General features: G+C 37.5%; 1 protein-coding gene across 1 annotated transcript in view; it reads left to right on the forward strand.

Moving 5' to 3' along the window:
* Positions 1–15631, forward strand: part of TOPAZ1 (testis and ovary specific TOPAZ 1) — a 90501-nt gene extending 74870 nt beyond the window's left edge. The window contains exons 17-20 of the mRNA XM_044678775.1: positions 705–869; positions 2979–3182; positions 3979–4162; positions 15418–15631. Of these exons, the coding sequence (XP_044534710.1) occupies positions 705–869; positions 2979–3182; positions 3979–4162; positions 15418–15631 (767 nt within the window). The remainder of the gene's footprint in view (positions 1–704; positions 870–2978; positions 3183–3978; positions 4163–15417) is intronic.
* Positions 15632–17343: the final 1712 nt, after the last annotated feature.

Below are 17343 nucleotides of genomic sequence, written 5' to 3' on the forward strand. Positions count from 1 at the left end.
CCAACGTACTGAAAATGAATGTCACACACAGGGCCATGGAGAGACTAATTGTTGGTGTGAGCAAGATACAACATGTCATTAATGAAGTCTTCTGAAGAAGAGCAGGAATAAAATATATTAGGGAAATTAAACTAGCTAGTCACATGATGAGAGCTAGGAATGACAAGTAGACAGCCCAAGTGTTACCGTGGGGTCCTCACATTGTCATGAGAAATTGAAGAAAGCCCTCAGACTCGGTGGATCCACTGTGGTGAACTTATGGGAGGACTTGGACAAGAATCCTACTGGATGGACAGACAGACAGACATGGAGGGGCTACATTCTTCATCATTGAAAGAAATAATCCAAATTAATGAACTCAAGAGTTCTAATTTAACATTTGTGTTATTCAGATCCTAATAAACATTTTGGTTTTTGCCATAGGAATGTGATACTAAGAAATTATGTTGTCTAAAACAAGGAAGAGTTGTAAACTATTTTTAATGAAAAAAATAGAATAGTGGCTACTAACACGTATAGTATTTGTTTCTTAATGACTTAAGCCTCATTTAATTAAATATCCATTTAAATTTTGCCATTTTCTCCAACAAATAATTTATAAAATGGTTGCAAAATTGTTAGAACAATATAGATAATTGAATTTTAATAGCTTTAATTTGCATGGATGAAATATTCATAATTCAATACTTCTTTCTTCATCTAAGAGTCAGAATGGATAATAAATACACCACTGTGGCCCTGTGACAGGATGGATGTCCTCAACAGACATAACCTACTCTGTACAATTGCATATGAGATCTTAGCCAAGAGTCTTTACCGACAAACATTTGAAGTTCTTCAGAACTTACCTGGTTTCCAAAATTCTCAAGGTATGTTTAGAAAAATTCATGTTCATTATTTCCCCATTAGAATTGTTCTTATATGAGACTAAATCTTAAATTTCACATGATGCTATCTATATCTGTCTCGCCTTAGGAATATTCCCTCATTTTATTCAATAACCAATTGATGTGTCATCTTTCTAAAAATTAAATCATGTCTTCATATTAAATTAAAATTTCAGATATACTTTTCTTTATTTTAAATTGGTCTTCATTCTTCAGTGACTTCCAATACTAGCTTTGTTTTCACTATTTTCTCTTTTCTAGCTTCTCTATCAAGTAGTGAATATACAAATAGAATGTTTAAATATTTGTTTGCTATTTAAAGAACAATTTTTATAAATTGAGTAAGTCTGCAACATCAATAATTATCTAAAAAAAGTTAATATGGGCATGCTAAAAATCCAAGGATGATAATACTGAGTTGAGTTTATGTAAGTTGTACTATGTTTTCATTAGTAATAGTGCTTAATTTTTAAAAGTGTGATCAGTTGTAACAGAATTTATTACAACTTCTATGTGGGTAGAACTTAAAAAACTGAAGGAAGCCAGAGATGAAAAGATTTGAGATGTTCATTTTTCACCTGTCTTTAGCTCTTTCCTTCATTTTCAGAGGATAAAGTAGCCCTTTCACATGTATCCTTAAACCCTTTCCTTCTGTGTCCTCTAGGAACCTACTGACCAGTCCCACTTCCTTTCTTCTCTTCAGTTCCTCATACTCAAAGCATTGCTTCCCATTTATCCACCTGCAGAAATTCTCAAGCCTCATCTGTCTTTGGAGATAATATTCCAACTGCTGTCTCTTCCAACTTTCTTCATCTTTCCTGGGTCTTCACTCAGCTTACTCCTCTTCCTCATTAACCAGTCAGTCATTCCTCCTGCTGCTGCTCCGAATTGTGGTTTCTGAGCCCAGCACTTGGCTGACACAACTTTCTTCCTAGGTCTCCTTGGACCTAACTCATGTCTAGGTCCTTGCCATGAAAGCCAAAGAGCTTTCAGCTGTTATGTCAAGCTCACAAAATGTCATTTAATTTAGACATATCAAAAAGTCCTCCCCACCAAGTCTCTCTCACACCTGAGCCCATCAGTGGTCCAAACATCTTCTCATTATTGGATGGGCCCCACATAGTCCTCCAGATTCATGGTTCTACCTTGAAGGCTTTTCCTAGTGCAAAGGTCTCATGGTTGCTAAAGACTCCACTTTCCCAAACCTATAGAGAAGCCAGAGTACTAGGAAAAAAGAAGGCACAGATCAAGTCCAAGAGTACAGATGCTGGCAACAGAGGACCTGGGTTTGAATCTTACTCTTGCCACTTATTTCTGGTGTGACCTGAGGCCAATCCCTTGGGCTCTCTGGGCCACTGTTTCCTTCTCTGTAAAATGAGAGGGTTGGACTTGATGACCCCTGAATGTCCCTTCTAGCTTTAATTCTACCAATGCCCTCTCTGAGACCAGTGTGGTTCCCTGGAGCTCCTCTATGCTGAAGCTTTCTTCTAGAAAACCAAGTATTTGTTTTTCTCATGACCACTTAGCTCTGACCTCCCTCCTCTTATTCTCTTCCCCATTAATCTACAGATTTCTCTTAAAGGTATAGCCCTGAAGGCATGTAGCTCAGATATTCAATTAGATTTGAATCCTCAGTCATCTTCATTGTAGTGTCCTTTGGGCTCCCAGAGCCAGGCAGAATTCTAAATTCTAACCTTAGGAAAGAAGTGACTTTATTAAGGAAATTCTTTACCTAGTTAAGGATTGGGGAGCAGCAAAAGAGAGAGGGAGATGGCATCAGTGCCCAAACCCCAGGGCACATCAATGGGATAACAAGGCCCCATATCAGAGTTTAGGCACCACCACTTAATAGAAACACCCAAAATAGTGAAGGTACTGTCTAAGTGAAGGCTAAGATGGTACAATCAGCAAGGGATATAGAAATTAAGGCAAGGTTACATCACTGTAACCTCAAGTAGCAGTCACATGCTTGGAGGAAGCAGATATAGGAAGGATTTGAGAGGTGTTTATGACTATTCAAGGGGGGGGGGAGTGGAAAACCACTAAATCAGATCAATTAATTAAAAATTTAATATCCTTTCTTCATTTCAGAAACTGTGGAGGTCTCGCAGTATAACCTTCTTTTTAACAAGCTTCTAGATGCTTGTATAGAAAGCAATAGCCTGGGTGTGTCATCTTCCGTAGCAGAATTCATGTTTTCAAAGAACATCCCTATTGATTTTTCTTTTCTCAGAAGATTAATTACTGCTTTAGGGAGAAGTTGTTTATGGCCAAAAGCCAGAGCCCATTACAAAAGTAAGTTACAGTTGAAATCCATATGAATCTTAAAATCTCATATGTATTGTTTACATATTCAATAATTTTTAACGATCATATTTTAAGGTACATTTGCAAATTCAGAATTTGAATTTTTATATTATCAAAATAACAAAAGATATCATATAATTTAAATGTAATATATAATATACTAGCCTTAAAAAGATGTATAAATGTCATGCTGTGTGATAGAGGGGATTCTTGTTCAGGGATATACATGTTGGATTGGGTAGCCTCTGAGAGGCCCCTCCTGACTCTGAGATTCCATGATTCTAGGAGAGATTTTAAAAAAGTCATTGTACTCAAGCACAATGTACTTCAAGTACTTAATAAGGTGGGGAAAAATTATGATTCATTTGCATGTTTTAAGATAGCTTTTGAAATGCTTGTTCCTCTCATTTCAATGAGACCAAGTCTCATTAAAGCAAATTCCATGGAACCATCCCAAGTCTGGGGTTCTGATATTTGTAGTAATGACTTTTGCTTGAAATAAATGTATTCTTGGCAGGGACTCAACAGTCTTTTTATAGAGATATTTGATGCTTCATTTTACATAAAAAGCATTTGTAAATTGATTCGTATTTTAAATGAGCCAGGAAGAATTAATTTAATTAATTAAAAGAAGCTTCCATGAAATACTTTTATGAAGAATGGGCATTATTTTATAATGCAAACAATTGACTCCAGTGTCTATTGTAGAAGTTTGAATTTGTGTATGTGTGTATAAGGTTTTTGTAACATTTGACCTATCATAAATGTATTATTTAACTTTCAGGTGCTCTGTCACTGGGCTGTTATCCACCATTGGAGGGAAATTTGTACCGAAAACTTCTGCTGATTCCTTCCTACCTGTCTGAGATTGAAATGCTCTTAGCTATTGAAATTTTTCTAGTATCTAATGCTAGTAGTATTCAAAGTCCTGGTGCTTCTTCCCAAACATTGCAGATAGTACTGAAAAGGTTAGTGGACCTTGCTTTTATTATACTGAAAATTGACAGGAAAATTCTGCATTGAGGAGGGGCCATAGGGGCAGAGATTAGCCATTGGTATAATGGAAAGAGTCCAGGAAACCCCAATACCTCACTTCCTCCTATGTGATTTTAGGCTCTGTCTGTAAAATGAGGACCTTGGACTATATGGTTTCTAAGGCCCCATCCAGCTGGAAACCTATAAAATACTTAGAGATGGAATGTCAAATCAAGGAGTTTGGGCCATATTTTAGAGGCAGAGGGGAATCTCTGAAGAGTTATGATCACAACTTGTGCTTTAGGACGATTGATATGGAACAGACTAAAGACTGGGAACCCATGCCAGAAAGCCACAAAGTCAGGAATTTAGAACTGAGAAGATAGCTTCAAGAAACAAAATTTAGTGATATTGGAATTTTGTTTTGATTAATTGGTATTGTGAAATACATTCCCAGATTAAGCCAATCAAGTACTGTCTTCTACCCTCAATAATATTTTTAGACTAGTATACTTAAAGGGAACAGTGATAAAATGTATAGGATGAATTGTCATGATATGTGTATGTATGTATGTATAAATATATATAAAACTACAGGTAAAAAAAGAGGATACATATTAAGAGAAATGGGAAAAGAGACAAAATGGAGTAAATTTATATTCCATAAAGAAGCACATGAGGGAAGCAGGGGAGAAGACCAATACACTATAAGGGTAAAGAGGTTGGAGACAGGAAATATTTAATTATTAAGTGCATTGAAATTAACCCAAAGGGGGAAGAACAATCAGATCCATTGGGGCAGAGAATTGATTCATGCCCTATAGAGAAGTAGAAGGATAAGAAACAGACTGGTGTGGAGGGAACAGTACTGGGGGTGGGGGGTAGCTTAAAAAGACCCTAAAGAAAAATAAGGGGGGAATAAGAAGGGAGAGGGGAGAAAGGGAAGTAAAATAAGGGAGGGGATTAGGAGGACTTATTAAAAACAAAACACTGGTGTAAAAGGAAATGGTGAAAGAAGAAAGGGCAGGACAAGGAAGGGGAATTAAAAAGTTGGGGAAATACATAATTGATAATTATAACTCTGAATGTGAATGGAATGAACTCGCCCATAAAACGGAAGCAAATAGCAGAATGGATTAGAAACCAAAATCCTACTATATGTTGTCTACAAGAAACATACATGAGGCAGGTAGACATACATAGGGTAAAAATAAAAGGCTGGAGAAAAATCTGTTGGGCTTCAGCTGAGAAAAAGAAGGCAGGAGATACAATCATATCTGACAAAGCCAAAGTAAAAATAAATCTGATTAAAAGAGATAGATAAGGTAATTACATCCTGATAAAAGGCAGTGTAGACAATGAAGAAATATCAGTACTCAACATGTATGCACCAAATGGTATAGCATCCAAATTCCAAATTTATAAAGGAGAAACTGACAGAGCTCAAGGAGGATATAGATAGTAAAACTATACTAGTGGGAGACTTGAACCTTCCCCTGTCAGATCTAGATAAGTCAAACCAAAAAATAAAGAGCTAAGAAAGGTGAATGAAATCCTAGAAAAATTAGAGATAATAGATATGTGGAGAAAAATAAGGACAAAAGGAATACATCTTCTTTTCAGCAGCACATGGTACATTCACAAAGATTGACCATGTACTAGGGCATAGAAACATGCAAACAAATGCAAAAGAGCAGAAATAATAAATGCAACCTTTTCAGATAATAATGCAATAAAAATAATAATTAGTAAGGGTACATAGATAGGTAAATAAAAAATTAATTGGAAACTAAATAATATGATTCTCCAAAATCAGTTAACAAATCATAGAAGCAATTAATAATTTCATAGAAGAGAATGACAATGATGAGACATCCTACCAAAATATGTGGGATGCAGCCAAAGCAGTACAAAGGGGGAAATTTTTATCCTTGAGTGCATATGTTAACAAATTAAGGAGAGCAAAGATCAATGAATTGGGCATGCAAAAAACTAGAAAACAAACAAATTAAAAATCCCCAGATGAAAACTAAATTAGAGATCCTAAAAATTAAAGGAGAAATTAATAAAATCAAAAGTAAAAGAACTATTAAATTAATAAATAAGACCAGAAGCTGGTACTTTGAAAAAACAAATAAAATTGACAAAATACTGGTCAATCTAATAAAAAAAGGAAAGAAGAAAACCAAATTAACAGTATCAAAAATGAAAAAAGAGAGACTTCACCTCTAATGAAGAAGAAATTAAGGCAATCATTAAAAAATACTTTGCCCAATTACATGGCAACAAATATAGCAATCTAGGTGATATGGATGAATATTTACAAAAATATAAATTGCCTAGATTAACAGTAGAAGAAATAGAATACTTAAATAATCCAACATCAGAAAAAGAAATTGAACCATCAAAGAACTCCCTAAGAAAAAATCCCCAGGATCAGATGGATTCACAAGTGAATTCTATCAAACATTCAAAGAACAACTAATTCCAATACTATACAAACTATTTGACATAATAAGCAAAGAAGGAATTCTATCAAATTCCTTTTATGACACAAATATGGTACTGATCCCAACACTAGGTAGACCAAAAACAGAAAGAAAACTACAGACCAATCTCCTTAATGAACATAGATGCAAAAATCTTAAATAATCTAAAAATATTATTTGCTAGTATTCTATCTGAACAAATGTGGAAGGTTTTAAGACTATGATCTTAAAGAAATGTTAAAAAGTCACATATCTTTTACATACACACATATATATACATGAGTCTGAAGAAGTCTGAGGCAGTTTTCATTCCCACAGATTTTTTCGTATCATCTTATATATGGAGGACATATTCTATCTACTTCATAAATACTTAGACTGATTAGTGTCAAAGTAAAAAGACAATTCAACCATTCTGGCTCCTACCCCTGTATTCAAGCTTTTTACCAAAGCCCGACACAGCCATTTACCTATTGTTTACCTGTTTGCTTTCCCTTGTTGCTGCTGTTCAGTTGTGTCCAACTTTTGGTGAAAATGTTGACCATAGCTTGCCAGTACTGTCCATGAGGTTTTGTTGGCATATATACTGGAGTGGTTTGCCATTTCCTTCTACTGTGGAATAAGGCAGATATATGTTAAGTGACTTGCAAGGTCACACAACTAGTAAGTGTCCCAGCTGTATCTGGACTTGGATCTTCTTTACTACTGACCTAAAACACCCTCCACTGAGCCTCTTTAGCCACCTTACGTCTTACCTGAAGGCCCTCATACTTTTGTACTTAACTGCTATAGAAACAGTCTGCTATAAACTCTTCTGACTCTTTTCACATTATGCATACTGTGGAATAGTAATCATTAGCCTAGACAGTGATCTGTATTTCAATAAATACTTATCCAGTACAGTTATAATTAGAACTTTTTCCAAGATGCCAAATTTGGAGGATATTGGTGGCCTTTTCAATTGTATTGCAGCATAGAAACAATAGGTTTTAGTGCCTATTTGGCAAGAATAATTAGTTAAAGAGTTCTGCATAGATTCGTCCCCTCTCTATGGCAGCCCCTTCAGATCTCTGTTTCTATTCTCTGCCTCGTCTTACTGAAGGCCCTTTTTTTTTGGTAGCTTAGCCTCCATGCCCAAGTGCCTAGTAATAGCTATGAGTTTATGGACATATGAAGATAAAAATTTAACAGTCCCGGGGCAGCTGGGTAGCTCAGTGGAGTGAGAGTCAGGCCTAGAGACAGGAGGTCCTAGGTTCAAACCCGGCCTCAGCCACTTCCCAGCTGTGTGACCCTGGGCAAGTCACTTGACCCCCATTGCCCACCCTTACCAATCTTCCACCTATGAGACAATACACCGAAGTACAAGGGTTAAAAAAAAAAAAAAAAATTTAACAGTCCCTAGAAGAAGACCAAATAAATAACATCCTTTAGTCAAAGTCTCTAAACTTTAAAAAATCTCCCAAGAAAGCTACCTGAGATCAAAATATCATGCTTGTAGCTCACAGACTCTAGCAAATCTTTTAAAATTTAATTTAACTTTTATTTAGAATATTTTCTCATGGTTACATGATACATGTTCTTTCCCTCTCCCCTGTAGCCATCACACAATTCTGACTCTAATACATTATAATCAGAAATTTCACAATCAAAAATTTTTACTTATGATTCCATTTTAATAAAACAAAGGAGACTGTGCCCTTAAATGTTCTTATTTCAGTTGTATTTACCTACTTTGATTAAACTTTCTTCTCTATACAATTGGCTAGTTTCTCTAGAAATGCTGATTTTTGCACTTAATATCTCATCCATTAAGACAGCCCTAATAGGGAAGGGAAATGAGGCAGAAAGAAGTCACAAAATACTCCAACAAGAAGCAGAATTATTCTTTTTTCTCTTATACTACATATTATAACTTTGGGAAACTAAACTTCTCATAAACAGATATTCTCCCAAAGTGTTTGCTGTTGTCATGAAATATATCTAGCACTGAACATATGGAAAAAGAGAATCTATCACACCAAAAAAACCAAATGGATGAAGAATGCTTCATCCAACTATACCATTCAATTGAATAGACATTCAATAGAGTTGTGAAGGCAGACCATATATTTTGGCCAGGTATTGGGCATAGTCAGTGAGCAGGAGAAAGAAGTAGAATGGATTGCCCTTGGTAAATGGTACAGAACTTTGGAACAATCCCAAGTTTTCCATAAAACAGGCCCATCTCCTCAACAGCAGTATTCTTTAGGTGAGCTTTATGGCCTTGAGTCATGAAATGTCAGTCTCTAGATAATTAAAGTTCAAGTTCAGAGCCACCCAAAAAGCAATGGAAAAGTGAACAATTGACATCTATAGTATATTCCTAAGAAAGAATTGCACAAGAGAAGCATCACAGAAGTTGTTATCAGAATGATGGATGACTACAAGTGGCCATATTGTGAGAGTGAGAGAAAGCAGAAACAACCTATTCCTCCACTGGTATCCTCATACTGTCGAGAGTTATTGAAAGGCCCTTCAGCCTGTTCAGTAGAAGCCCTATTAAAGATTTCTTGCAGGACATGACATGGAGAAACCCAGGAGGAAAGGGAATGGAAACATAGGTCATCTATACCATTGCATAGACCACTGATATCAGGGAGATGATTGATCTCTAAATATAGAAGCAGCATTAGGAAACTCAGGAAAAGTTGTTCCATTTTATGGGACATAGTAATTCCTCTTTTTCTTTTCATGGCATATTCTCTAGTTATAAGCATCTATTTTGCTGTCCTCATACTGGATTCTAAACAAAAGGCTTCCCATGGCTTGCTATCACAGCCTTTTGACGCTATGTATTATTATATCCTGGTTCCCACAAGTGTAACCCAGCTTATGCTAATTGATCTTCTTTGATCTGTAAATCTGTCCTGCCCTAGTACTATCTCCTGCAGTGCCACCATCTTAGTCTACTCAACACTATCCCCCCTTCTACTCATTTATCATGTTTGCTTTTTTCATTTATGTCCCTTAGACTTCTATATTAATCTTTTGGCCTCAGAAAGTTGGCTTAAGGCTGACTGGGCACAGATTTTTGAAGACCCTCCCCCTTTCAATCAGCCACTGCCACTACTTTCAACAGAATTCTAGAAACTAATCTAGTCCCATCATTTTACAGTTGAAGAAACTGAAACCCATAACAAGTTAAGGATTTTGCCCAATTTCTAAGCCTAGAACCATATTTAACTCCTCGTCCTGTGTTCTGTCTCTGTACCATGTTACTTCCCATTTTTTGATTGCCACTTCTTTCAGATATGATGATCCAAATATTCCTTTTGGGGGGGGGGGCAGACATCATTAAGAATCTTTTAAGGACTCACTGTGCCAAGCAATGTGCTAAACTCTGGGAACACAGAACAGAGTAAAGCAAAAACAAGATCCCTGACTTCAAGGAGCTCACAATCTAAGCACAGAGTTAACATGCAATTACATACTTAAAGGATATATGCAGTCTAATGTGCAGATGGCTGGCACAAGCAGTAGGAGTGGGGAGCTGGGAAAAGCCTTTTTAAAAGAACATGAGATTTGAAATACATCTCTTTTTTCTTATTTACACCTGGTTTATTCTTTATTTAATTTAATTTAATTAATTGATTAACTTAATGTAGAGTCCAGATAAACTTCACTCATACAAAAATGAGGAAACTGAGTTCAGGGAAAAAAAAGCTTTCTTTTTACCACCACCACCCCCAAGAACACATACTGCCACTCAAGCCTAGAGTTTAGGTCTTTCGGCTCTCATTCAGTACTCTTGTACTGAATAGCATACTTGTAGTATGCTATTAGGTTAGGCCACCCAGCAAAAAACTTTCCTGGGTTAGGGAAAGATGGATAGTTAGATGTTGATGATGACACTGATGTTGTGGCGGAATGAAGATGGTGTTGTGGATGAGGATGAGGATGATTGAATTTACAGTTGGAGGCTTTCCTTCCATTTGAACCTTTCTGACCCTTCCCACTGTAATGATTAAAATTTTCTTGGGATGGTCTCCAACCTTTTTGACCCTTCCATTGTATTGGTCTTCTCCCCCTCTCCATGTGCACTTCTTTATGAAATATAAAATTATGCCATTTTATTTCTTCCTATTTCTCTTAGAAAAATACTCTTTAATAATACTCTTTTTACCCCTAATTTTTATAATTTTTTGACATTTCATCCTATACAGTTTGTCACTCTTCCCTCTAAGAATACTTCTTCTAGCCACTCTGATGATCATAACAATTTTTAAGAGTTACCAATATCATCATTTCTTATAGGAATACAAATCATCTGAACTTATTGGGTCCCTTAAAAAATGTTTTTTCCTTTCTTAATTACCTTTTAGTGATCCTCTTGAATTCTGTTTGGGTATCAAATTTTCTGTTTAAGTCAGGTCTTTTCTTTATGAATACTTAGAAGTCTTCTATTTTATTAAATGACCATACTTTCCCCTGCAAGAATATAGTCAATTTTGCTGAGTAGTTGATTCTTGGTTGTAGACCCAGTTCTCTTGCTTTCCAGAATATCATTTTCTATACCTTCTAGTCCTTCAGTGTGGATGCAGCCAAGTCCCATGTTATCCTAACTGGGGTTCCGTGATATCTGAATGGTTTCTTATTAACAGCTTATAGTATCTTTTCCTTGGTTGGATTGGGCTATAACATTCCTGGACATTGTTACTTGAGCATTAAATGCAGTGGATTCTTTCAATCTCTACTTTTTCCTCTTGTTCAAGAATGTGGGAGTAGTTTTCTCAAATAATTTCCGGTAGAATGATGTCCAGGCTTTTTCTTTTGTCATGATTTTCCTGTAGTCTAATAATTTTTAAATTGTCTCTTCTTGATCTGTTTTCCAGGTCTTTAGTTTTATCAGTGAAGTGTTTCATATATTCCTCAGTTTTTTCATTCTTCTAATTTTGTTTTATAGACTTTTGCTGCCTTGTGAAGTCATTTGCTTCTAGTTGCTATATTATAATTTTTAAATACTGAATTTCATCCCTGGCTTTTTGGTCATCCTTCTCCTTTTGGTCTGTTTTTCTTGGTAGGTCATCTTTCACTTTCTTTGCCTTCTTTTCAAGCTGGTCAATTCTGGCTTTCAAGATAGTATTTTCTTGTTTTAGTTCATGTGCCTCTGTTTCCAGATGACTTATTTCGCTTTTTGAGTTCTTTTCCCAGGTATCTTCAGCCTCTCTCTTTTTTTTATTTTTTAAACCCTTACTTTCTCTCTTAGAATCAATACTGGGTATTGGTTCTAAGGCAGAAGAGTGGTAAGGGTTAGGCAATGGGGATTAAGTGGCTTGCCCAGGGTCACACAGCTAGGAAGTGTCTGAAGGCAGATTTGAACCCAGGACCTCCTGTCTCGGGGTCTGACTCTCAATCCATTGAGCCACCCAGCCTGCCCCCTTTGGCCTCTTTTAATTGTTTTTTGAATTGTGTTTTGAGTTCTTCCAAAACCTGAGTCCAAATAACTGGAGTTTCTGTGTTTTTGCTTGATGTTCTTGGTCCTCTAATGTTCCATCTGCATTTTGTTCATTACCTTGATAGAAGGTGTCAATTGTCATTTCTTTTTTCTTTTTCTGTTGTTTACTCATATTTTTTCCTTCTTTTCCACCCTGTCATTGGCTGTAATCTTGGTCCTCTGATTATTTGCTGGACCTGTGTTTTGGGGATATTCTGCCCTGCAGGAGCTTCTTCTCTGCTCTGCTGATTGACTAGATTAGGCCAATTGGTGTATTAATGAGCCCTGAGGTCAGATCTTCCTCAGGTAGTAGCAGAAGCTGAAGGAGTGGAAGCTAAAGGGAGCTTCCTCACCTGTTATCAAGGTATTCTTTCACAGTTGGAGTCTTCACCCTGGGATCCAAGTCAGCAGGATTCTTAGTTCAACTCTCAGTGTATTCAGTGGGAGAGGGGTGTTGGAGATTGAGCTTCCCAACCCTCTGAAGGCTTCTTATCTGCTCTGTTGATAGACTAGATTAAGCCAGGGAGATGCTGATCTGCAGAGCAGGATGTGCCCTGAGGCCAAAACCTTGAGAAACAGAGGAGCCCAAGATGTAGAGTAGTGGCTGTGAATAGGCTGCCCTCTCTGCACCTCTCCTCCAGCTGTCTCCCTGCCGGCTATAGTTGGAGCCCTGAGCCTGGCACAGCTGTGGCAGCGAGGCACTCCCTCCTGGCTGGAGCCCTCACCCTGAGATTCCAGTGACCACCAGAGATTCAGCACAGTAGGTGGGGGAGGGGTCTTGGGACCGTCCTGCTTTCTTTTCCTTAAACCCAAGAATTCAGCCTTCTCTATGTACCTTTTAAGTTGAATTGATCAGGAGGGTCCCCCTGCTCTGTCCTGTTGTTAGATTTGGTTTTCTGTCCCCTCAAAGCACTTTGTTTTTGACTGGTGTAGAAGGGTTTTCACAGAGTTCTGGACTTCTTAGTGGCCTTCTTGACTCTACCCCTTCTGATCCAAATATCTTAAAGGGTTCCTAGCAAAAGCTATCTATTTCTCACCCCCTTGTGACCTCCTTTCATGCTTCTGGTGTTCTACCTGATTTCTCTCCAAAAACAAGATCAGCTTCTTCCAAAAGAAAAGGAACTTCTCTCATCTTCTTGCTTCTAATTGAGATTCACTATTGTCCTAGTAAAGGCAGGCCTCAAATCCATCAAGGCAGTGCCACTAGGCCAGAGGAAGAATAGCCAACAAGCCAACAGCTGTCAAGAAGAAAGTAGTCAAATATTTCCATGTAATAGTCAAAGCTTTGTGGGAGGGAGCCTGCTACAAAGGCTGAACAACTGCTGTTCAAATAAGTAGCAGAGTTATACTTCATAGTGTTTGATGTCAGTCCATTTTTTCAGTAGGTCAAACCAAACTAGAAACTTTGTTTCACTTGTCTAACCAATGGTGCTATTTTTTTAATAAACAGCTAATTTAATGTAAATGTTCATTTAAAACTACACATAGTGAAGGAAGGAGTAGGTTGGAGAAACAAGTTAGAAGCAGGGAAATGAGTTAAAAGGCTGTAACAAAAGTCACTAATAACCTCAGCATCTGGAACAGTATACCCAGCAAAGGAGGAGTCATCCAAACTGCTGGAAAACCTCTCATTAGGGAATTAGCTCCACTTTGTAGTAGCTCTCTCATAGGTAGGAAGTTTGGGGGGCCAGAGGGATCCATACCTCCAACACAAAGTTCTCTCTTTACAAGTTCTGCGCATCATTTGTTCTACCTGCTACAGTGAAAGAAATCACTGAAAAGTGAAGCAGACCTTTTGATACTTGCCCTGCAGTCCTACTCCCCTCTCGGCTTCTTAAATCTCTGGTTCTATCAATTGGACATCATAGGACAATAACTCCAGGACCATCAGATATACTGCTTGTTGCTTCTGGATACTTGCCAACTGACTCAGTGGCATTTGTAGTCTGACCAAAGTCAAATACAATGAGATTCTCACCTCCCTTGTATGCCTCTCTATATGCATGTAGCCCAGTCAGTTAGCAGCCAGTGAGAATTATGAGACACTTACCAGGCACTGTCAGCCTAAGATTGATCAGGTGTTTGGGCCTCCACAGCACATTGTTACTTCATCAAACCTGAAATCCACTAAAGGCCTCAGATCTTTTAAAGACAAACTGCCTTCTAACTCTGTCTTCCCCATGTACTTATGCAATTGATTTTTTTAAACCTAAACATAAGATTTACCTTTTTCTCTATTAAATTTCATGATATCTGGCCTTTAAAAATCTTTTGAATTCTAACTTTCATCCAGTGTGACATCTGTACATTTAAAAGCGAATCATCTGTGCTTTTATCTAAGTCATTAATGAAAATGTGAAACATCACTGGACCAAACACAAATTCTTGGGACACTTCCCTGGAGATTTTATCTGATATTATGATGCAAAATGTACCTTCAGTACATGAATGAGCACTCTGTGAGAAGTCCAGGTGAGAGATGATGATGACCAGAACTAGAACAGTTTATTAGTGTGAATGTCAGGAATTAAAGAGACCCAAGAAATGTGGTGAAATAACATTTAGGTTCTATATGCACCTAAAAGAGGCCATGCAATGCAGCAAGCATCAATATGCACTTATTAAATATGAAGCAGCCCTAGATTTTTAACAGTGACTATCTGATAACACATTTGTGTTCTGTATTATGGTTTCCAAAGCACTTTTAAATTTCTTATCTTGAATGATCATCACCTCCAATCTCTCAAGTAAGGAAGACAGTACTCTCCCATGGTAGAGTAGATAGAGCCCTGGGTTTGATGTGACAAAGCCTAGCTCTCCTGTTCCCAGATTTATGGGAATCCTATATGAGAATCTTCTAAGGCCCGGCTAGGTTTGGATCTGTGATCCTGTAACATGGAATCAAAGGGTTGGGGCTTGGAATTTTGCAAATGAAAACAACTGTGAATCCCAGGACAGTTAAACAACCTTTGCATGTAGTAAGTGACAGGACCAGACTTTGAACACAGGCTCTATGACTTCAAAATCCACTCCCTTTAATTTAAAAATACATTCTTTATCTGGGGATCAAGGACCTCTTTTACAGATGAGGAAACAGCTGCAATCAGTTGAAATAAGTTGCCTAAAGTCTTTGGACTCCTAGTCCAAGACTTTGTTCACTAACTACATATTTCATGGTAAGAAAGTTGGGTGGTCTTATCACTCTGGTCATGTTGTCACATGAAGAAAGCAGACTTTCTGTTGACCGCTCTCCATTCTGGTGTTTGATGAAATGGTCCTTTTACAGGTGTGAAGATGACAAAGTACAGAGTACAGATGACTACCGAACAGCTGTGGATAGACTGGTCAAGGCTGCTCGGATATCGGACCCAAAGCTTTTCATTAAGCACATGACCGTGAATATCACCATGGAACAGGTTTATAGTTTGGAACATTGTTCTGCCTTGAAATGGTTGAAAGAGAATATGAAATGGGCTGGGAAGGTTTGGCTTTTTCAGTAACTATTAGGTTATAAAGACTTTTTTTTTTTAAGTTCCAGTAATCATTGTTGAAAATGAATGGTAATAAAGACAGTTCTCACTGTACCCAGACTCAGTGATTTATATACATGGTACAATATATATGTCACAGGTCTGGACCTGTAATTTCATTTGTTAAAGGGATTTTCTTAATCTCTCCCTCTGTCTACTTAAGAGGCAAGAGAGGAGGATTTCTAAATAGAGCAGAACTGATGGGAGTCAGTGAGCCAGTGCTAAAGATTCCATTACCAAAGAGATTAGGGGAGAGATAAGGAAGGAACACTGGCAGTTGAGGACTTTTTGCCTCTGAATCTCAAGAGAGCAGGGGATCTGTCTCTGCTACTGGCATTTGGCAGTTAGGGGTCTTTGCCTCTAGATCTCGGAGAGTGCAGAAGTTCTGTCTCTGCTACTGGCAGTTGACTACTGACAGTTGAGTGATAGAAACGGATTGAAGGAGTTCATGGGTGGTGAATGTCTGATTACTTAGGAAGATAGGTAGTTAGTGAATCAGTTTTAGATAGTGTAGGTTAAATAGTCCTGGATTTGCCAGATAAGAAGAACCTCTCCTCAGAAGACAAAAGTAGGGTTTTAGAAATTTTAGATAGTATTAGGAATTTAGGTATAGCCATAGGGTATTAGAATAATAATCTCCCTTTCCTCCTTTTCTATTTTCTATCTGTACTTCTCAAATTAAACTGCTTTATTCAACTGCTTTCCTCACTTTTGTCGAAATCATATAGCCCTTACAATCCTGGCGAGCCAGGGAGGAGTTTGATTAATCTGTTAATCTTGTGCTCCTCACTTCTTACCATCCCTACTTTTCAAGAATAGGCAAAAAGGTAGAAGTGTAGGAAATTTTAGGCAATTAAACCTGGTGCTAGATATCATGGTACATATAGTGAAGGAGGAGGTTCCAATCTATCTCAAACAACTCCCTCTCCCAGGGAGCTTTACTGAGCTGTTACACCTCACGATTTTAGATTGTCTCCAGTTATTACTGTTTCTGGGATTATTCATTCTGTCAGGATTACTTCAAGGATACCAACTTTATCAAATATTTTGTCTAGTTCTCTTTAAGAAAAAGAAGCTGAAAGATAGCTTAATGGAGAGTAGAGTTGCATACCTTGAAGATTGTATCTCTCAAATGGCCAAAACTATTTCTCAACTAAATGAAACTCTCTCTTACGTTAACCTGTCTCTCCTACTGTTCCTACTTCCTCCACCAACTCCAGGGTAGCTCAAGCAAAAACCCCAAAAAAAGAAAGTACAAGCCTATTCCCTTTAAGAGAAGTACCAACCTTTAATCCCAAAGAAGAGATAGTTAATATAAGACATCAAACACCATTTACCTCTCAGGATATTGAGGGATTTAAGTGGAGCACCCCTTCTTTTGAGGAGGAGCCCATAGATAGGCTAGAAGGCATATGCCAACAATTTTATCCAACCAGGACTGATTCTGAGCATTTGCTAGATGAATTGTTAACAAAAAGGGGAAAAGACAAGGTTATAACACTTACTAATGAAGCTTGGGGAAGAGGAGCAGTTCACTGGCCAGTAAAAGACCCCAAGTGGGATTTTAACAATAAAACTGACTACATCAAATTATGTTAAGCTAGGGAGTCAGTACTTAAATCTTTGAGAGCATGTTCTGACATACTGGGTACCTGGACAAAATTTGAAAAACTAAAACAAGA

This window comes from Gracilinanus agilis, chromosome 5 (assembly GCF_016433145.1).
Source record: "Gracilinanus agilis isolate LMUSP501 chromosome 5, AgileGrace, whole genome shotgun sequence".
NCBI classification, from domain to species: Eukaryota; Metazoa; Chordata; class Mammalia; order Didelphimorphia; family Didelphidae; genus Gracilinanus; species Gracilinanus agilis.